Here is a 23,402-nt window from a genome sequence, read left to right as displayed (position 1 = left end):
ACTAAAGTGTTACCAAAAACACATAACTTTGTCTTGAATTAAAAAAAAAAGAATTTTATTTTTCACTAAGAAGGGTTCGGTGAATGCGCATATGAAACTAATGGGGTTTGGTACCTCCAACAAGGTTAAGAACCACTAACCTATGGATAGGTCTGTCTGGCAACACTAAATTGGCCCGAGTGTGTGAATGTTGTCTGTCTATCTGTGTCTGTCTTTATCTCGTTAGATTTCACATCATTCCCTTTTTTAAATGTTTTTTTTTAAATTTTGCAATACTATCAATTTTGCAATTTATGCAGAATGTGTGGCGGGCCGGAAAACGATACTGAACAGCACACTCTGATTGGTTTGGTCTTCACTAGTGGCCGATACTACTGTAGTATTCATTGTTTTAGTTTTTTTTTCATGCTTAATTTAGGACAGAATTTTTTTTTTAGTATATGCTTTAATGACAGAAAACAATATTGCGGTGCGGTAAAGCCGCAATTGTTGATGCGCAATGTGACTGTAATTTTACTTTGCCATGGAAGAAATCATTTAAATCCTTGAGTTGTTGTATTGGTATTACACATTATCTATTGTGTTATTGAGACAAAACATATGTATTTAGTTAAAATTCCAAACTCTAGTCATGTCCCTGGGGTTTCACTCAGTCATGTTACCCAATCCAACACATTCCCTCTCTAAAAAAAAAAATTGAATATTCCAATAGTCACAGGAAATTTCAACACTCAGATCCTGTAGAAAGTTCAATAATAAGTTCACAACGCATATTAATTTTTTTGTGTGATTGAAGTGGCGACTTGTCCAGGGTGTACACCGCCTTCTGCCCGATTGTAGCTGAGATAGGCTCCAGCGACCCCCCGCGACCCTGAAAGGGACAAGCAGTAGGAAATGGATGGATAGATGATTATATTTTCACTACTGTATTACTGGAAAATTCTGTTGCCTATTTTTTTAATTAGGGAGTGATGTCCTAAAGGGACAGAGGACCCTATTGAATTTCTAGCGTTTTATTATTATTCTTTATTATTATACCGCCTTCTCTTTGAGCTGTAATTTGACCCAATTAACATGCTTCAAAACTCACCAAATTGGACACACACATCAGAACTGGCGAAAGTTGTGATCTAATCAAAAAACCAAACCCCAAAATTCAAAATTGCGCTCTAGCACCCCTCATAGACACATGAAACAAAAACCTCTATGTAGGTCTCACTTAGACCTATATTTGTATTTGTTTTTTCAATGATTTTTTTTTGTTGTACATACATTTTGCATAAATGTATTTATTTTAATTTTTTGGTTTATTTGAAATAGGGACAGATACAGAAACGTAAATATCTGAAACAGTCATCCAATGTATGCAGTGTTTGTAGCCAGAGCTGATTTTTCGACACTTGTCCCCAACAACAACAACAACAACAACAACAACACATATCGAACACCATTAAAATAGGAAAATAAAAAGAATGAGGCAAAGAGGAGTCGATAATAATGATGTTAGTAATAATACAGACAAACTGCAATCTACATAAAAGCCTATAATAATATTAACACAGAAAAAGTGCAAAGTAGATAAGAACCATTAATAAAAATGAATAAAGACTAAACATGGGAACACGATTTTTGCTCAACTACCCACAATTTTATTTGTTTTTTTGAAAGTGACAAGTGCAGGTGCACTTTACAAAGTGTCAGGTAGAGAGTTCCATAGTTGTGTTCCTTTTATTTAAAATGTAATGTGGCTATATTTGATACATTTGCTAGTTCTATGCCAAAAAAATCCCTTCCAGTGAGTTACTTTCAGTCCTGTTACTCAAACAAGTAATTTCGCCAAGAGTATACAGTAAAAAAAAAAAAAATATATTGTTTCCTGACATGTGCCAATGCACATAGTTTAATATGGGTTTTTATCAGATTTACAGATAATAAAAGACAAATGTATGTTTTTTTTTTAAAGCAGTACAAGCAAATAATTGAATTGTCCATGCATGTAGAAAAAATAGAAGAGGAACACATTTATGTCAATGTATTATAAATCATGAACAGAATTAATATATGTCAGAAAGCTAAATATTTTGTGGATTCATTGCACAAAGTAAAAAAAAAATCACGCCATAATTTCTTGCAACACTTTGAAATGTATAAAACATTTTTTTAAACTCTTCCATGATATAGATGTGCTTTACCAGCAATTGAAGCAAAATGTAAGTTTACTTCATTAAAAGTCATGCACAACACATACACTTTTTCCCAGTGATTTTAAATGTTGACCGCTAGAGGGCGCTCCAGGCTTTGTGAACAAGGGCTTACAGAAACAATTATGACACGGAAATAGAACTATTTTTAATTTAATACGTTTAATATGATAATAAATGGATATAAAGATACTTTTTGTGGTTTAATATGATAATACACCCAAATGAGGATACTTTTTGTAGTTTAAAGGCTAATACACAAAGTAAAGAAACTTTTTGTGTATTAATATGATCATAAACCGAAATAAACCTTTTTGTAGTTTAATATGATAATACATAAAATGAAAATACCTTTTGTGGTTTAAATAACACTCAAAATAAAATAAAAAATGTAGTTTGTTATGATAAAACACAAAAATATACTTTTTGTTGTTTAGTATGTAGTATACAAATTAGTTTTTGTAGTTTAAATGATAATATTCAAAATAAAGATACTTTTTGTAATATAATTCACATAATAAATCTATTTGTAGTTTAAACAGTAATACTCAAAATATCGATTTTTTTGGTAGTTTATTATGATAATACACGGATATAAAAATACTTTTTGTAGTTTAATATGATAATTCACAAAACTATGATACTTTTTGTAGTTTAATATGATAATATACGGATATAAAGATGCCTTTTGTAGTTTAATATTATAATACACCCAAATAACGATACTTTTTGTATTTAAAGGCTAATCCACACTACCTTTTGTAGTTTAATATGATACTTTTTGTGTATTAATATCATAATACACTAAAATTAAGATACTTTTGTAGTTTAATTTGATAACACACGGAAATAAATATACTTTTTGTAGTTTAAATAATACACACAAAAAACTTTTTGTAGTTTAATATGATAATACACAAAATGGAAATACCTTTTGTGGTTTAAATAATAACACTCAAAATAAAATAAAAATTGTAGTTATGATAAAACACAAAAATATGCTTTTTGTAGTTTAGTATGTATTGTACAAATTAAAGAGTTTTTGTTGTGTAAATGATAAAACTCAAAATAAAGATACTGTTTGTAACATAATTCACACAATAAATCTATTTGTAGTTTAAACAATAATACTCAAAATATAAATTTTTTGTAGTTTTTTCTAATTCACAGAAATAAAAATATTTTTTGTAGTTTAATCCATCCATCCATTTCCTACCGCTTATTCCCTTTTTTTGGGGTTGCGGGGGGCGCCGGCGCCTATCTCAGCTACAATCGGGCTGAAGGCGGAGTAGACCCTGGACAAGTCGCCACCTCATCACAGGTAGTTTAATAAAATACACAAAACAATGATACTTTTTGTAGTTTAATATACGTAATACAAAAATTAAAGAGTTTTTGTAGTTTAAATGATAGTACTCAAAATACAGATTCTTTTTGTAGTTTAATAAGAAAATACACACAACAAAGATACTTTTTGTATTGCCAATAAATACAGAATACAAAATAAAGATACTTGTTGTTGTTCCAATACACAAAATAAAGACTATTTTTACAGTTCAATATGATAGTACACACAATTAAGATACTTTTTGTTGTTCCAATATGATGATACACAAAATAAAGATGTTTACACTGCAGTTCAGAAGTATAATACACAAAATAAAGATACTTTTCGTAGTTTTTTTATTATAACACACTAAATAAAGATAGTTTTTTTGTTCCAATATGATAACACACAAAATTATGTTTTTGTTGTTCAATATGATATTACACAAACTAAAGATACTTTCTGTCGTTCCAATATCGTAATGCACAGAATAAAGATACTGTTTGTAGTTTATTATTACAATACACAGAATAAAGATACATGTTTGTAGATAAATATGATAATAAAGAAAATTAAGATACTTTTGTAGTTCAATATTATAATGCAAACTACAAATACTTTTTGTAGTTAAATACAATATCACACTAAACTAAGATACGTTTTATAGTTCAATATGATAATTACACAAAATAAAAATAATTTTTTTGGTTCAATATAATAATGCACAAAACAAAGTGTGAATACATTTTATAGTTAATATGTAAATATGTCATTTCTCATTTGTGCAGCCCTTTGAGACACTAGTGATTTAGGGCGATATAAGTAAACATTGATTGATTGATTGATTTTATAGTTAATGTGTAAATATAATGTTATTTCTCCAAGTACATGTTTAGTGTTGTTTTATATGCTGCCTCCTCACCAGTGAGAACGAAAATATGAAATGTATAATGTTTCACAATATAAAGCTTTTTACTACAACAAGATAACAAACTTAATTTATGTGTAATAACATGAACAATATGTATGTTTATTTTTATCATTATGACCTACTTCGCTGTCTTTTGGCGGGAAACACGATACAAGTTTTGTAATCTTTTTAATCAAGAGCTACATTTGAACACCTAATTAGTATTCTGTCCTCCTTAAATGTCGATATTTAGTTTGGCAGATAGGTAAACAGTTGTTAAATTTAGAGGCAAAAACACTTCCAAGTCGATGTTGGTTATTGATTATATAATAAAGTTTGTTAAAATACACAGGCAATGCCGAAAACATTTATGAAGCTTATTAAATCAACATAATAGCCTGGCATGGACTGAAAAAGGCACCAAAATTGTTCAGTAAAAGGGTTTTTGCTTTTTTTTTTAATGCATTGTCTGAGTGATTGTGTAGAAATATGGGAAAACAACTACAAAAAAGATCAATTAGAATAATACATATTGGTTGTAGAAAACATACAAACCCTTTATTTATTGAATCACAGTTATTGAAATTCAACGATTTGGTGCCTTTGCAAACAGCTAAAATGATGCAAACTACAACCTGCTAGCCAAGGATGTACAACAATTCTTCTCAAAAAAAGAGGAGAAATATAACCTTAGAGGAAAATCTATTTTAAAACATTTGTATGCACGTACAACACTTAAGACCTTTAGCATATCCATCCATCCATCCATTTTCTACCACTTATTCCCTTTGGGGTCGCGGGGGGCGGAAGGCGGGGTACACCCTGGACAAGTCGCCACCTCATCACAGGGCCAACACAGATAGACAGACACCATTCACATTCACACACCAGGGATCATTTAGTGTTGCCAATCAACCTACCTTTAGCATATCATTATGTGGAATTAAATTATGGAATGGATTAAGCAAAGAAATCAAACAAAGCACCAATATGATTCAGTTTAAGAGACTGTTCACAAAGTGCACAGAACAATAATTATGCCGAACATCTTGAACCCTTTTAGAGATAAAGATTATTTATGTGCCGTATTTTTCGGATTCTAAATCGCTCCGGAGTATACGTCGCACCGGCCGAAAATGCATAATAAAGAAGGAAAAAAACATATATACGTCGAACTGGAGTATAAGTCGCATTTTTTGGGGAAATTTATTTGATAAAATCCAACACCAAGAATAGATATCCATCCATCCATTTTCTACTGCTTATTCCCTTTGGAATTGCGGGGGGCGCTGGTGCTTATCTCATCTGCAATCGGGCGGAAGGCGGTGTACACCTTGGACAAGTCGCCATCTCATCGCAGAAGAATAGATATTTGAAAGGCAATTTAAAATAAATAAAGAATAGAGAACAACAGGCTGAATAAGTGTACGTTATATGAGGCATAAATAACCAACTGAGAAGGTGCCTGGTATGTTAACCTAACATATTATGGTAAGAGTCATTCAAATAACTATAACATATAGAACATGCTATACGTTTACCAAACAATCTGTCACTCCTAATCGATAAATCCCATGAAATCTTCTTCCTCGATGTCGCTTCTAAACAACTCTGCCAACTTCAAAGGTACGCGCCGCTTCCTCTTGTCGTTTTCTGCTGCATATTTCACTACGTCCATCTTGTAATCTGCAGTACATGATTTCCTTTTCGGTCCAATTTTGTTCAGCCCTTCTCAGTTTTTATAAGTTACCGACAACGATAAAATGATCCATTTTAATAGCTATGGCAGTATCATATAGCATATAGTGTCAGGCTTGGACTGTGGATGTTTGTGCTTCCTCGATGCAAGGATGATGTGGGACGAGTCAGGCATGAATGTAAGTACATGGTATTTATTAAATAAACAAACAAACTACAAAAAGGCAAACCAAGGACGTGCTCTGTGGCGGATAATAATCTATACTAAACTTAAAACAAAACAGCACAATGGCCTGACTAGATACAAATAAACAAAAAATACTATCTATGGCATAAACAACAAAACTTACTCGGCGTGGACCAAAACGAACAACAAAGCATGAAACAGATTATGGAGGTCATGAGGGAGGTGCAGCATGGGTAGGGTGCGTGCGAGTGTGAAGATCCCAGACTGATGGACAGAAAGTAAAATCTTTAAATAGTAGCAGTGGTAGTGAGAGGCTGATGATCGGGGTGTGACTAGGGGAAACTAATGAGTAGCTATGGTAACAAAACAAACCAGGAAGTGAAAAGACGGAACCAAATGTCCAAAAAACCAAACCGAACATGACCAAAACAAAACATGATCCATAGGTGTGACATATAGTAGTTAGAATTCCATGACCCACAATGCACTTCTGCCATGACCCTCCCCCGCCAAATTCTTATTGGTTGACGTGTTTGTGACGATTGCTGACATTTTCTTCGTCTCTTCTGCGAATGAGATAAAAAATATTATTTGATATTTTACGGTAATGTGTTAATAATTTCCCACGTAAGTCGCTCCTGAGTATAAGTCGCACCCCCGGCCAAACTATGAAAAACTGCGACTTATACTCCGAAAAATACGGTATTTAATATTTGTCTACTTACTATGGATGGATATTATTTGTTTATTATTTATTTATTCACTGTTCTGTTACAGAGAACAAGGAAATGGCATAAAATTGCTATGGTAGGAAAAATAGTAGGATTAAATAAGCTCAGCTTCTTCCTACTCCTTTTTCGGACGTGCTGTAATGAAACAACTGGAAATGTGTGATGCCTTACATTGCATCGTATGCATCAGGGCTGAGCGATATGGCCTTTTTTTTTATATCTCGATATTTTTCGGCCATAACACGATATATATCTCCATATTTTGCCTTAGCTTTGAATGAACACTTGATGCATATAATCACAGCAATATGATGATTCTATGTGTCTAGTTTAAAACTTTCTTCTTCATACTGCATTAATATATGCTACTTTTAAACTTTCATGCAGAGAGGTAAATCACAACTAAGTCAATTGACCAAAAGTGAATTTACTAAACAGTTATTAAGCAGTGGCACAAACATTCATGTCATTTCAAAACAGAAAGTGCAAGATTGTCAGAGACGTTTTAAAACCAGCTATGAGTGCACTTTTGTGCATGATCTTACGAAGATGACTTGTCAAAACAACACTAATTAAAGTGCATATTTTTGTACAAAACGCCACTGCAATAGTTTAAAACAAATAAAGTGCACTTTTGTGCATGATGTCACACAAGATATTTCAATAACTGTCAAATAAAAATGAGCTGCATAATAGGAAATCAAATCGCTATGTGGTAGGTTCCTGCGGACATTATCTCCTTATGTTGTTCACAATTTTTTTCATACGGTGTTGATGTGGTTGCCTCGGCATTTTGTTGGTGTGGCACCGAATGGAGATGTTGACATGCGGAGTAAGCACTCTTCATTCTCTAGCGGGTGACTTTTCAAATGCTGCTACATATTAGCAGTAATGTTACTTTTTGAAGCAACTCTTTTGCCCCACACTTGACAAATTGCGTTTCTCTGCCCGACATATTCCCACTTGAAGCCAGACCACGGCCAGACGATGGACCCCCTGCTGTTTTTCTTGGGAATTAATTCTTCCTTCATTTGTTACCAGATTCGCACCTTCTTTCTCTCGTATTACCACTCGCTCCACAGCTAACGTAACCCATGCTGCTACCTCTCTGCTCCGCGAGGGCGTATACGTGTGTGACGTGTGTGAGAAGGTGTGCTTGCTGTCTGGGAGAAGGAGAGACAAGAAAGAGTGAGAAGAGCCTGTAGTGTAATGCCTGCAGCTAAAAGCAACTGCGTGTGAATGTATCCTCCAATATCATGATGTACCGTATTTTTCTGAGTATAAGTCGCACCTGCCGAAAATGCATAATACAGAAGGAAAAAATTTTTTGGGGGGGGGAAATGTATTTGATAAAACCCAACACTTAGAATAGACATTTGAAAGGCAATTTAAAATAAATAAAGAATAGTGAACAACAGGCTGAATAAGTGTATGTTATATGACGCATAAATAACCAACTGAGAAGGTGCCTGGTATGTTAACGTAACATATTATGGTAAGAGTCATTCAAATAACTATAACATATAGAACATGCTATACCTTTACCAAACAATCTGTCACTCCTAATCAGAGGTGGGTAGTAACGCGCTACATTTACTCCGTTACATCTACTTGAGTAACTTTTGGGATAGATTGTACTTCTAAGAGTAGTTTTTATGCGACATACTTTTACTTTTACTTGAGTATATTTATAGAGAAGAAACGCTACTTTTACTCCGCTCCATTTATCTACATTCAGCTCGCTACTCGCTGCTTTTTTTTAATCGATCTATTAATGTTTGTTTTTTCAAAGTAGGATCTACGCATGCCTGTGTTGCAGTCACTGGTGACGTTGGACCAATCAAACAGAGCCAGGCGGTCACATGACCATCACACGTAAAACCCGATTTAAACAAGTTGAAAAACGTATTGGGGTGTTACCATTTAGTGGTCAATTGTAGGGAATATGTACTGTACTGTGCAATCTACTAATAAAAGTTTCAATCAATCAATCAAAAGTGTAAAGGAAAAAAGACACTTTTTATTTCAACCGTACTTCCCGTCAAAAGCCTAAAGACTGATCGCACAGTTCCTGTCTTCACAAAAAAAGCGCCGCTCCATTGCACCTGCGATAACAAAATAAGAGTCTCCAAAAGCCAGAGCATACAAGCTAGCAAACTACGGAGTTTGCCGCCAATGTATTTCTTTTAAAGTGTATAAATACGAATATGGAAGCTGGACAAATAAGATGCCAAAAACCAACGAGTTTCATGTGGTATAAGATAGAAAGGAGGAACTTTTTTTTTCTCCTCCATTTGAAAACGTGGACGTTATCAGCACTATACTGTCTGATTCCAATCAATGCAAGTCATCAGAATCAGGTAATACACCAACTTATATTCTTCTCTTCATGAAAGATAGGGATCTATGTGTTGAACATGCATGTATATTCACTAAAACACCTTTAACATGTGAACAAAAACGGCAAACTTATATAAATTATATACAGTAAATATACATTTATGTATGTATGTATATATATATATATATATATATATATATATATATATGTACATATATATATATATATGATATGTGTGTGTATGTATATATGAGGTAGATCACCTCGACTTGGTCATTTATTAAATAATTGATTAACTTTAAAAATCTTATTGGGGTGTTACCATTTAGTGGTCAATTGTACGGAATATGTACTGTACTTTGCAATCTACTAATACAAGTTTCAATCAATCAATGAATGCCTACTGAGGCTATGGTGCTGTTAAGTTATTGTGGCTCAATGTGCCTTAATTTTTTTTTTTTTAATGTAGTATTAATTAAATTACATTATTGTTTAAGTTGCTTAAGAGATATTCCTGGCTATGAATTTGCTCATTGCTATTTTTATGTTTTTGTGCATTATTTGTTGCCGTAATCATTAAACAAACAGGTTACTCATCAGTTACTCAGTACTTTTCCACAACATATTTTTTACTTTTACTCAAGTAAATATTTGAGTGACTACTCAAATATCGCCTCTAACTCCCAGTACGAATGTAATAAATCTCTAAAGTAACAGTACTCTTACTTGAGTACAATTTCTGGCTACTCTACCCACCTCTGCTCCTAATCGATAAATCCCATGAAATCGTATACATCTAGTCTCTTACGTGAATGAGCTAAATAATATTATTTGATATTTTACGGTAATATGTTAATAATTTTACACATACGTCGCTCCTGAGTATAAGTTGCACCCCTGGCCAAACTATGAAAAAAAACTGCGACTTATAGTCCGAAAAATACGGTAGTCATTTTCTATATCGCGCAGAGACATACCCGCGATGTATATCAAGTATATCGATATTACATGGTTGAAATCAACTGAACTAAACTAATTTTTAATTACTAAATATTCAATCAGATCAATGTGCAGAACACTTAATAAAACAACAACATTTAGGTTATTATATCTTCCAATTATACATATTTTTTCCACCAATATTATTTTGGTTGTTTGATGTGATTGTCCATCATAACAGAACCTTGAACAACCGCCATAAAAGCCATTCATTACCTTTTATGACACGCAAACAGCCAGAGCTCTCAGTGACTCTCACGCCGACATCTTGGCTAAGCTGAAGACGACAAAAAAAATCTATTTCATGTTATTCCTCTTGGATGTTAAAAGTGATGTAGTCTGTGACCATGTTGTCTTTCTGGCTGCTGGTCTTCACTCTGGCCTTCAGTACTTCGCGTGTGTGCTCACGCTGGAGCTGCGATGACGACGTCTGTGTTCCTGACGACGACTGTGGCGATGCCAGCGACGAACAGCACTGTAAGTACATACTGTACACACGTGCCAAAAATATTCACCGCGTGAAATCAGTAAGTAGTGTACTTGAAGTCCTACTGTAAGTACATGCCAATACATTCCAAAGACTGAACTCCAGATGTACACAGACTACCTTGCATTACATCAAATGTCACACAGTAAATTACATACATTGAATTAATACTTTAGCATGGAATAACAGCACATATGCTACATTACAGTACATTTACACAAAATCAATACCTTTAGATCAGGGGTGTCAAACTCGTTTTCATTGAGGGCCACATCGAAGTAATGGTTGCCTTCATAGGGGCCACTTTTGAAAAATTTATTCAAAGTATGCATGCAGGCTCAGGTTAGGCGATATGGCCTTTTTTTAATATCTCGATATTTTTTAGGCCATGTCACTATATTTGATGTATATCTCCATATTTTGCCTTAGCCTCGAATGACCACTTGATGCATATAATCACAGCAGTATGATGATTCTATGTGTCTACATTAAAACATTCTTCTTCATACTGCATTAATACATGCTACTTGTAAACTTTCATGCAGAGAAGGAAATCACAATTAAGTCAATTGACCAAAACTGTATTTATTAAACAGTTATCAAGCAGTGGCACAAACGTTCATGTCATTTCCAAAACAGAAAGTGCAAGATTGTCAGAGACATTTTAAGTGTCAAATAAAAATGAGCTGCATAATAGGAAATCAAATAGTGTTCGTCCTTCGCTATGTGGTATGTTACTACGGACGTTATTAAATACCATTTTTTTCATACGGTGTTGATGTGGAAATGTTTGCCTCGGCACTTTCATGGTGTGGGAGTGTGGCACCGGATCGAGCTGTTGACATGCGCTCCTCATTTTCAAGCACATGGGTGTCAAACTCTGGCCCGCCAGTGAATTTAATTTGGCCCTTGAGGCAATATCAATTTAGCATTAGAGCTGGCCCGCCGGTGTTATACAGCGTCGGTGCCGCTGTAACACAGCAAAAAATGTTCACAGGGGGTACATCACTGAAAAAAGGTTTAGAACCACTGCTTTAGAGCATGACCCAATAAGTAAAAAACTCTAGTATGAAATCAATAAGTGCATAACAACATTATATTACCATTAAATCTATAAGTACGTACACTATTTAAGCTTGAAATCAATAACCACTTTACGTTACCATGAAATCACTCAGCACATAAGCATATACAATATATTGTACATGTAGTGCATCCAGAAAGTATTCACAACGCTTCACTTTTTCCATTGTATTATGTTGTAGCCTTATTATTCCAAAATAAAATTGATACATTTTTGTCCTCAAAATTGTACAAGCAGTAGCCCATTATGACAATGAGAAAAGTAAAAAAAAAAAAAATGCATCCATCCATCTTTTTCCGATCTGGGTTCAGGTCGCGGGGGGCAGCAGCCTAAGCAGAGAAGCCCAGACTTCCCTCAACCCAATTACTTCATCCAGCTCCTTGCGGGGGGGATTCAGAGGCATTTCCAGGCCAGCTGGGAGACAGTCTCTCCAACGTGACAAACACATTTATTAAAAGTAAACAATTACATATACCTACTCAGTGGCCTAGTGGTTAGAGTGTCCGCCCTGAGATCGGTAGGTTGTGAGTTCAAACCCCGGCCGAGTCATACCAAAGACTATAAAAATGGGATCCATTACCTCCCTGCTTTGCACTCAGCATCAAGGGTTGGAATAGGGGGTTAAATCACCAGAAATTATTCCCGGGCGCGGCCACCGCTGCTGCTCAGTGCTTCCCTCACCTCCCAGGGGGGGATCAAGGGTGATGGGTCGAATGCAGAGAATAATTTTGCCACACCTACTGTGTGTGTGACAATTATTGATACTTTAACTTTAACTTTAATATGCATAAGTATTCACTGCCATTGCTCAGTATTTTTGTTGATGCACCTTTGGCAGCAATTACAGCCTCAAGTCTTTTGGAATACGATGGCACACCTATCTTTGGGCAGTTCGGCCCATTCCTCTTTGCAGCACCTCTCAAGCTTCATCAGGTTGGATGTGAAGTTTTGGTTTTCATCCAGGATGTCTCTGTACATTGCTGCATTCATCTTAGTCTACAGTTGTGGTCAAAATTATTCAACCCCCACACACTTTTGGTGTTTTAGCAAGTTGGCCATTTATTCCGTATTTGTTTATAGTCGTATCAAATAAAGATGTGTCAAATAGACAAATGCAACTTAAATTGTAACACTGTATTTTATAAAATACCAAAAAAGGCATTTTTCTTAAAATCTCATTGACAAAATGATTCAACCCCCTAGTTACATGCATCTTTAGTACTTAGTAGAACACCCTTTGGCAGTAATGACATCCTTCAAAGGTGATACATAAGCGGACACAAGCTTCTTGCAACCATCTACAGGTATTTTAGCCCATTCCTCTTGGGCAAAGGCCTCCAGTTCATTCATATTCTTGGACTTGCGTGCTGCAACAGCCTTCTTCAAGTCCCACCACAGCTTTTCTATAGGATTTAGGTCTGGCGACTGTGAAGGCCACTCCAGAGTCTTCCAGCCCTTCTTCTGCAACCAGTCTGATGTTGATTTGGAAGTATGCTTGGGATCCTTGTCCTGTTGGAAATTCCAACGTCTCCCAAGCCTCAGCTTCGTCACTGACTTCATGACATTTGCAGCTAATATATCCTGCTAGGAAATAGAATTCATAATGCCTTGAATGCGCTGGAGATTCCCGGTACCTGAGGCAGAGAAACAGCCCTAGAGCATGATTGACCCCCCACCATGCTTTACAGTAGGAAAGGTGTTCTTCTCTTTGTAAGCTTCATTTTTTCTCCTCCAGACATAACGTTGATTCATAGGCCCAAAGAGTTCCACTTTTGTCTCATCACTCCATAGAACAGTTTCCCAAAACCTTTGGGGTTTGTCCAGATGATTTTTGGCATACTGGAGTCTATTTTTCTTGTGCCTGGTAGTCAGAAGTGGGATGCGCCCGGGAGTTCTGGCATGGAGGCCTTCATCTCGTAGTGCGCGCCTTATTGTCTGGGACGAAACCTGCGTTCCCCCCTCTGCAATGTCCTGTTGTAGTTCCTCAGCTGTTACCCGGGGGTTTTTCACCACTTTACACACACAGCATCCTCTTTCTAACACGCCCAGGTAGTGTTTCCACTGTGCCTTTAGCTTTAAACTTGCGAATTATGCTCCCAACTGTGTCTCTTGGAATGTGTAATGTCTTTGCTATTTTCTTATATCCGTATCCTTTCTTATGAAGAGAAATTACCTCCTCTCTACTGACTTCTTTGACCACTCCCTGGACTTCACCATGTTGCAAATACACCATTGACCATCTACAAGAAGCTGAGCGTCACAGTCTTTTTCAATCAGTTTAATTGTTGCTCGTTATGGTTCTAATCACATCTACAGGTGTTTTCAACACCTGATTGAAAAGACCTTATTCAAATTCTGTTCTTAAGAGTTATGATCTTCAAGGGGTTGAATAATTTTCTTAATGAGATATTAAGAAAAATGTCCTTTTTTGGTATTTTGTAAAATACAGTGTTACAATTTAAGTTGCATTTGTCTATTTGACACATCTTTATTTGATATGACTATAAACAAAATACGGAATAAATGTTCAACTTGCTAAAACACCAAAATTGTGTGGGGGTTGAAGAATTTTGATCACAACTGTAGTCAGGGAGGTGACCAAGAACCTGACCATCACTGTCAGAGCTACAGCATTCCTCTGTGGAGAGAGGATAACCTTCCAGGAGGACAACCATCTCTGCAGCAATCTACCAATCAGACCTGTATGCCACCCCTTATTCCATTTAGGAATAAGGCTGTAACATAACATGTGGAAAATGCTGAGCACTGTGAATACTTTATGGTCTGTATTGCTGTTCATGACAAAACGATGTATTTTTACATGAATGGTGGATGTATCTTGTCATCAGGACTAGTAGAGTAGTCCTGTGGTGTAGTAAATGTGTGTTTGTGTGGTTTTGTGCTGCAAGTTCCGACTATAAGAGGTGTGACTTTGAAGAAGGCTTGTGTGACCTGATCCAAAGTTCAGAACCCTTTTCGAAGTGGAGCAGAAGCAGGACGGTCTCCGCCATCACAGGAGACCACAGCAGCAACCAATCAGGTTAGGACAGAGGGTCTGCAACCCAAATTGTTGAAAGAGCCATATTGGACCAGAAATACAAAACAAATCTGTCTGGAGCTGCAAGAAACTATAAGCCTTATATAACTGTTATGATGAAGGCAACACATGATTTAAATGTCCACATTAGCTATAATAGCCTACTATCAAAATGACTGTGTCGCAGGCTGACGCAAATCTTTGTTGACAGAAATGTTGAAATATAATATTTATTCCACACATTTTTACAACATTGGAAAACATTAGTACAACTTTTCAGAGGGTGAGATAACTCCTGGAAATGACTGTCTTAGACCGGCCAAAGGTATAGATTTGTGTGTCCAGGTTAAACGAAATGGAAGGATTTATTACAATATTTGCAAATTCGGTAACGTTTGCTGTGGTCTGTAACAGCACACAAACAACTATCAGAAATCCAGCCAATATTACATACAGATAATGTCATGAGACATGTATATAAATTAAATACACGGAGGACATATGTAAAGGAAATTAATTGAGCTCAAATATACCTATAACCGAGGCATAATGATGCATTATGTACACGCAGCTAGCCTAAATAGCATGTTAGCATCGATTGGCTTGCAGTCATGCCCAAACAAAATATGTCTGATTAGCACTCCAACAAGTCAATGACGTCAACAAAGCTCACCTTTGTGCATTCACGCACAGCATAAAACGTTTGGTGGACAAAATGAGACAAAGAAGGAGTGATATAAAACCATACATGCCAACCCTCCCGAAAATCTCCAGGGGCAACAATTCTCCCAAATTTCGCCTGATTTCTACCCGGACAACAAAATTGGCTGCGTGCCTTAAAGGCACTGCCTTTAGCATCCTCTACAACAGGGGTAGGGAACCTGTGGCTCTCGAGTCAAATGTGGCTCTTTTGATGACTGCATGTGGCTCTCAGATAAATCTTAGTTCACATTGCTTAACACGATAAGTCATGAATAATTCCGCTGGTAATCATGATGTTAAAAATAACGTTCAAAATACAAAACATTCTCACGCATTTTAATCCATTCATCCGTCTTTTCTACCGCACCTGTTCAAGAAATAATATTAAAAAGAATAAGAGACTTATGTTACTCTAAAAAATTAGATTTTACTTAAAAAATGCACACATTTAGTTGTATTCAGTGTGAAAATGGCTCTCACGGAAATACATTTTAAAATATTTGGCTTTTGTGGCTCTCTCAGCCAAAAGGGTTCCTGACCCCTGCTCTACAACCTGTCATCACATCCACTTTTTCTCCACGCAAACAGCGTGGAGAAAATATGCGACTCTTGCACACACACAAGTGAATGCAAGGGATACTTGGTCAACAGACATACAGGTCACACTGAGGGTGGCCGTATGAACAAGTTTAACACTGTTACAAATATGCGCCACACTGTGAACCCACACCAAACAAGAATGACAAACACATTTCGGGAGAACATCCGCACCGTAACACAACATAAACGCAACAGAAAAAAATGCCCAGAACCCCCTTGCAGCACTAACTCAACATCAGCCCCCCCCCCCCCCCATCTCTCGACTTCGGAGGTCTCAAGGTTGGCAAGTATGCAAAAAACACATCTTTCTGTGGCAGCGTCGCAGAAAGTTTTATGTTTAAACAAACCATGGTGAGTTCAAGAACTGCCAAAATTAGTAGGACAAAATGACGCTTGCCAAATGCTGTCATCAGTGAAGCATGTTTAACATAAACAGTGGGATTTCTAACAATTAGAAAGGTTTGTGTCATGTTTGTTCTCCTACAGAAACATATTAGAATTAAAAATATTTTCCATTTTCATACAATTTTGAAAAACATCCAAGGAGCCACTAGGGCGGCGCTAAAGAGTTAGGAAGATGCAGTGAAGGCTATGATACTTATAAAGCTACCCATATTATACATACTGGAAATTTTTAACGTCTTTACTGCCTGCATTATGTTTTTCCTCATCCAAGGAGCCACAAGGGCGGCGCTAAAGAGTTAGGAAGATGCAGTGAAGGCTATGATACTTATAAAGCTACCTATATTATACATACTGGAAATTTTTAATGTCTTTACTGCCTGCATTATGTTCTTCCTCAGCATATTTCCTGTCGCTTGTGGCCAGCACAGGAAGTGATATACGAGCACAAGTTTTCAGTCCATCCTTTATGGCGACTGACACCTGCCAGGTATGCCATTGACAGTTACCGATCCACTGAGGACCTAGTTTAACGAGACATAACACGCACATAACCTTCCATCCTTGTCACTTCCTGTCATCAGATGAGTTTCTACTATCACGTCTTGGCCCAGCATGGGGCTCTGCAGGTTCTGACGGAGAGCAGTCCACTGGGTCACAGCACTGTGGTGTGGACACAGTCCAGTCCGACGACCGCGTGGCAGCACGTCGTCCTCGGTTTTAGCAGCAAGAGCACGTTTCACGTCAGTAGGAGCATGTTAAAGAATATCATCATTCTAGCTTGACTCGCAAGAGTGTATAGAACTATGGAGCGCTCCTATATTGACATATTTATGTTAGGAGACTTAACTCATAAGAAGCCATTTCAAGTCATTAAAATACAAACTCTGTTTCCCTATGAGTTGGGAAATTGTGTTAGATGTAAATATAAACGGAATACAATGATTTGCAAATCCTTTTCAACCCATATTCAATTGAATGCACTACAAAGACAAGATATTTGATGTTCAAACTCATAAACTTTATATTTTTTTGCAAATTTTAATTAACTTAGAATTTCATGGCTGCAACACGTGCCAAAGTAGTTGGGAAAGGGCATGTTCACCACTGTGTTACATCACCTTTTCTTTTAACAACACTCAATAAACGTTTGGGAATTGAGGAAACTAATTGTTGAAGCTTTGAAAGTGGAATTCTTTCCCATTCTTGTTTTATGTAGAGCTTCAGTCGTTCAACAGTCCAGGGTCTCCGCTGTCGTATTTTACGCTTCATAATGCGCCACACATTTTCAATGGGAGACAGGTCTGGACTGCAGGCGGGCCAGGAAAGTTCCCGCACTCCTCTTTTAGGAAGCGACGTTCTAACACTTGCTGAATGTGGCTTGGCATTGTCTTACTGAAATAAGCAGAAAGACGGTGCTTAGATGGCAGCATATGTTGTTCCAAAACCTGTATGTACCTTTCAGCATTAATGGTGCCTTCACAGATGTGTAAGTTACCCATGCCTTGGGCACTAATGCACCCCCATACCATCACAGATGCTGGCTTTTGAACTTTGTGTCGATAACAGTCTGGATGGTTCGCTCCACCTTCGGTCCGGATGATACGATGTTGAATATTTCCAAAAACAATTTGAAATGTGGACTCATCAGACCACAGAACACTTTTCCACTTTGCATCAGTCCATCTTAGAAGATCTCAGGCCCAGAGAAGCCGACGGCGTTTCTGGATGTTATTGATAATTGTCCTTCACTTTGCATAGTAGAGCTTTAACTTGCACTTACAGATGTAGCGACAAACTGTATTTAGTGACAGTGGTTTTCTGAAGTGTTCTTGAGCCCATGTGGTGATATCCTTTAGAGATTGATGTCGGTTTTTGATACAGTGCCGTCTGAGGGATCGAAGGTCACGGTCATTCAATGTTGGTTTCCGGCCATGCCGCTTACGTGGAGTGATTTCTCCGGATTCTCTGAAACTTTTGATGATATTATGGACCGTAGATGTTGAAATCCCTAAATTTCTTGCAATTGCACTTTGAGAAACTTTGTTCTTAAACTGTTCGACTATTTGCTCACGCAGTTGTGGACAAAGGGGTGTACCTCGCCCCATCCTTTCTTGTGAAAGACTGAGCATTTTTTGGGGAATCTGTTTTTATTCCCAATCATGGCACCCACCTGTTCCCAATCAGCCTGCACACCTGTGGGATGTTCCAAATAAGTGTTTGATGAGCATTCCTCAACTTTATCAGTATTTATTTCCACCTTTCCCAACTTCTTCGTCACGTGTTGCTAGCATCAAATTCTAAAGTTAATGATTTGTAAAAAAAAAATGTTTATAAGTTTGAACATCAAATATGTTGTCTTTGTAGCATATTCAACTGAATATGGGTTGAAAATGATTTGCAAATCATTGTATTCTGTTTATATTTACATCTAACACAATTTCCCAACTCATATGGAAACGGGGTTGGTATGTGTATATATTTGTATATATATGTATGTATGTATTGTGTATATATATATATATATATATATATATATATATATATATATATATATATATTTGTATTACATACATAATGTGTAGGGCAGCACGTTGGTACGAGATTAGTGCCTCACAATAAGAAGGTCCTGGGTTTGATGCTCTGGGTCTTTCTGTGTGGAGATTGCATGTTCTCCCTGTGACTGTGAATGTTGTGTGTTTAAGAGGTGGCGACTTGTCCTGGGTGTACCCCGCCTCCACCCGAATGCAGCTGGGATAGGGTCCAGCCACCCACAAAATAAAGTTGTTTAGGACACATTTCAAGTTTTCCTATTGGGTTGCCAACATGACAGATCGAGTCAATTTAACGCTTAAGACAAAATCAAAACATGCTTATTGAATATTTTAACGTCCACACTCTAACACAGGGGTAGGGAACCTATGGCTCAGGAGCCAGATGTGGCTCTTTTGATGACTGCATCTGGCTCTCGGATAAATCTGAGCTGGCATTGCTTAACATGATAAGTAATGAATAATTTCACTTGTAATCACAGTGTTAAAAATAATGTTCAAAATATAAAACATTCTCATGCATTTTTAATCCATCCATCCGTTCAAGAAGTTGCGTTAATGGTAAGAAGTTATTTAGTTATTATTGGATAGTGTGGGGCTTGCCCTCCTGGGGGTTCTTCAGACCCCCAAGCACCGACGTGAGAGCCTGTTTCAGGGTTACAATATTGTTTTATTTTTCAATAAGTCTCTCAGTTGTTTTCCAGCAATTGTATTTCCAGCCCCAACCCCATCTCTCCTTTTGGCTGCTGCTTATAACAGAGCGACAGGTGATTAGATAACAAAGCCCAGGTGGGCCATCTACGCACCTGTCGCTGCAGGCCAGCAGGCCACGCCCCCTCCACAGTTAACTTCAGAATAACAATGTTATTACAAAGAATAAGAGACCTATTATACTCTAGAAATGTTGGTCTTACTTAAAAATGCACGCCTTTAGTTGTGTTCAGTGTTAAAAAAATATATTATATGGCTCTTACGGAAATACATTTTAAAATATTTGGCTTTTCGGCTCTCTCAGCCAAAAAGGTTCCCGACCTCTGCTCTAACAGGTGCTTTTTGTGGCTACCAGGTGGTGATTAAAGGACATCTAACTGCAGAAAGTGATGCGTCAGAGGTCCTCGCCATTGATGACATCTCCTTTAGTCCCCACTGTGTTCCCGGTAATCATGAATGACACGACATCCATCATGACTTGACGTTATCACTTATTGAATCGCTGCAGTGCCAGAGAACACCGGGCCCCCTCCCACCACGGCTTGTGCCCCCTCCTGGTTTGCGTGTGGCAGTGGGCCGTGCATCGAGGACAGCAAAGTGTGTGACTTCACCCCGCAGTGTCCCCACGGAGACGACGAAAGCAACTGTCGTAAGTCTTAATGCTCGCCAAGCCCACCATAAGACAACAAACACATTATGATGCAGTGGAGTTGTACCAGCACAATAACAGAATATTAAATAGCTTTTACACTGGTACCTTGGTTTTTAGCAGTACTTGGTTTGTAATTCCGGTTTTTCGGTTTGCATTCTTGCGATTCCTGGTTTTTATTTCTGTTTTTATCCTTGTACCGGAAACGCACTGTGCGAACATGACTAAAGGCTAGGGATGGGCACGGAACTCGGTGCTTTCATTGGTACCGACCGAAGTCAATCAATCAATCAATCAATGTTTATTTATATAGCCCTAAATCACAAATGTCTCAAAGGACTGTACAAACCATTACGACTACGACATCCTCGGAAGAACCCACAAAAGGGCAAGGAAAACTCACACCCAGGGGGCAGAGAGAATTCACATCCAGTGGGACGCCAGTGACAATGCTGACTATGAGAAACCTTGGAGAGGACCTCAGATTTGGGAACCCCCCCCCTTCTAGGGGACCGAAAGCAATGGATGTCGAGCGGGTCTAACATGATACTGTGAAAGTTCAATCCATAGTGGCTCCAACACAGCCGCGAGATTTCAGTTCAAAGCGGATCCAAGACACAGGAAACCATCCCAAGCGGAGGTGGATCACCAGCGTAGAGATGTCCCCAACCGATACACAGGCGAGCGGTCCATCCTGGGTCTCGACTCTGGACAGCCAGTACTTCATCCATGGTCATTGGACCGGACCCCCTCCACAAGGGAGGTGGGGACATAGGAGAAAAAAGAAAAGAAGCGGCAGATCAACTGGTCTAAAAAGGAGGTCTATTTAAAAGCTAGAGTATACAGATGAGTTTTAAGGTGAGACTTAAATGCTTCTACTGAGGTGGCATCTCGAACTGTTACCAGGAGGGCATTCCAGAGTACTGGAGCCCGAACGGAAAACGCTCTATAGCCCGCAGACTTTTTTCGGGCTTTAGGAATCACTAATAAGCCGGAGTCTTATTAGACATCTGAGAAGTCTGCTTGTACTACCGGGTACTTACACTTTTACATTCAAATGGTACCATTAACGTAACATCTGTTTGCCGCTTGGTCAGTGCTTCTCAAATGTTTTTTTCATGACCCCCCCATAAGGAAAATATTGCGCCCCCACCCCACTATCCACCACGACTACAAATAGTAAAATGCATGACATTGTATCCCTATGAACATTTAAAGGCCTACTGAAACCCACTACTACCCACCACGCAGTCTGATAGTTTATATATCAATGATGAAATATTAACATTGCAACACATGCCAATACGGCCTTTTTAGTTTACTAAATTACAATTTTAAATTTTCCGCGGAGTTTCCTGTTAAAAATGTCGCGGAATGATGACGCGTGTTTGTGACGTTATTGGTTGGAGGGGACATATCAGCAAGCACCACTTGCGGCTAAAAGTCGTCTCTTTTCATTGCGCAATTACACAGTATTTTGGACATCTGTGTTGCTGAATCTTTTGCAATTTGTTCAATTAATAATGGAGAAGTCAAAGTAGAAAGATGGAGGTGGGAAGCTTTTAGTCTTTAGCCACACAAACATACATTGTTTCCTTGTTTAAAATTCCCGGAGGTGAAGATTTACTATGGATCAGAGCGGTCAAGCGAATATGGATCCCAACCACTTGTCAACCGGCAGGTTTCGGAGAGAAAATTGTGGTAAAAAGTCGCCTCTTACCGGAGATCAGCTGAGCTTGCTCTGTCCATAAAGCTGCCGTCGACTCCCCTGAGACGTTGGCGTCAACACACCCGTGGACACACCCCTCCGACTATCAGGTACTGTTAAACTCACTAAAACACTAGTAACACAATAGGCAGATAAGGGATTTCCCAGAATAATCCTAGTAAATGTGTCTAAAAACATCTGAAACCGTTCCAATGCAATCGCGTTTTTTTTTTCTAGTCCGTCGCTATCAATATCCTCAAACATGAATGTTTCATCCTCGCTGAAATTAATGGGGAAATTGTCGTTTTCTCGGTCCGAATAGCTGTTTTTGTTGGAGGCTCCCATTAAAAACAATAGGAGGATGTGAGGAGCCCTCAACGGGTGACGTCATCGTCTGCGACTTCCGGTAAAGTTGCAAACTTTATCGCCGATGTTCTCTACTAAATGCTTTCAGCAAAAATATGGCAATATCGCGAAATGATCAAGTATGAAACATAGAATGGACCTACTGTCGCCGTTTAAATAAGAAAATCTCTTTTCAGTAGGCCTTTAAGATAACGTCTAGTTGCCTCTTGGTCATTGCTTCTCAATTGTTTTTGTTATGACGCCCCTTAAGAAGAAAATATTGCGCCCCCACTATCCACCCTGACTACAAATAGTAACATTTGTCTAAAAAAAATGGTATAAGTACACCTCTGCATGACATCCATCCATCCATCCATTTTCTACCGCTTATTGTATCCCTACTAACATTTAAAGGCCTACTGAAATGAGATTTTCTTATTTAAACGGGGATAGCAAGTCCATTCTATGTGTCATACTTGATCATTTCACGATATTGCAATATTTTTGCTGAATGGATTTAGTAGAGAACATCCACGATAAAGGTCGCAACTTTACCGGAAGTCGCAGACGATGACGTCACCCGTTGATGGCTCCTCACATCCTCTCATTGTTTTTAATAGGAGCCTCCAACAAAAACAGCTATTCGGACCGAGAAAACGATTTTTGCTGAAAGGATTTAGTAGAGAACATCCACGATAAAGTTCGCAACTTTTGGTCGCTAATAAAAAAGC

The 23,402-nt window shown here is 37.7% G+C and overlaps 1 protein-coding gene across 1 annotated transcript in view; it reads left to right on the top strand.

Moving 5' to 3' along the window:
• The window catches only part of malrd1 (MAM and LDL receptor class A domain containing 1), a 156,319-nt gene that overhangs the window by 9,398 nt on the left and 123,519 nt on the right, over positions 1–23,402 (top strand). The window contains 5 exon segments of the mRNA XM_061922419.1: positions 14,875–15,005; positions 17,108–17,196; positions 17,291–17,449; positions 20,325–20,415; positions 20,478–20,618. Of these exon segments, the coding sequence (XP_061778403.1) occupies positions 14,875–15,005; positions 17,108–17,196; positions 17,291–17,449; positions 20,325–20,415; positions 20,478–20,618 (611 nt within the window).

Source organism: Nerophis ophidion, linkage group LG15 (genome assembly GCF_033978795.1).
Source record: "Nerophis ophidion isolate RoL-2023_Sa linkage group LG15, RoL_Noph_v1.0, whole genome shotgun sequence".
In the NCBI taxonomy this organism is placed as follows: domain Eukaryota; kingdom Metazoa; phylum Chordata; class Actinopteri; order Syngnathiformes; family Syngnathidae; genus Nerophis; species Nerophis ophidion.
The sequence above is the reverse complement of the archived record's forward strand: the minus strand, read 5'-3'. Positions and strand labels throughout refer to the sequence as shown.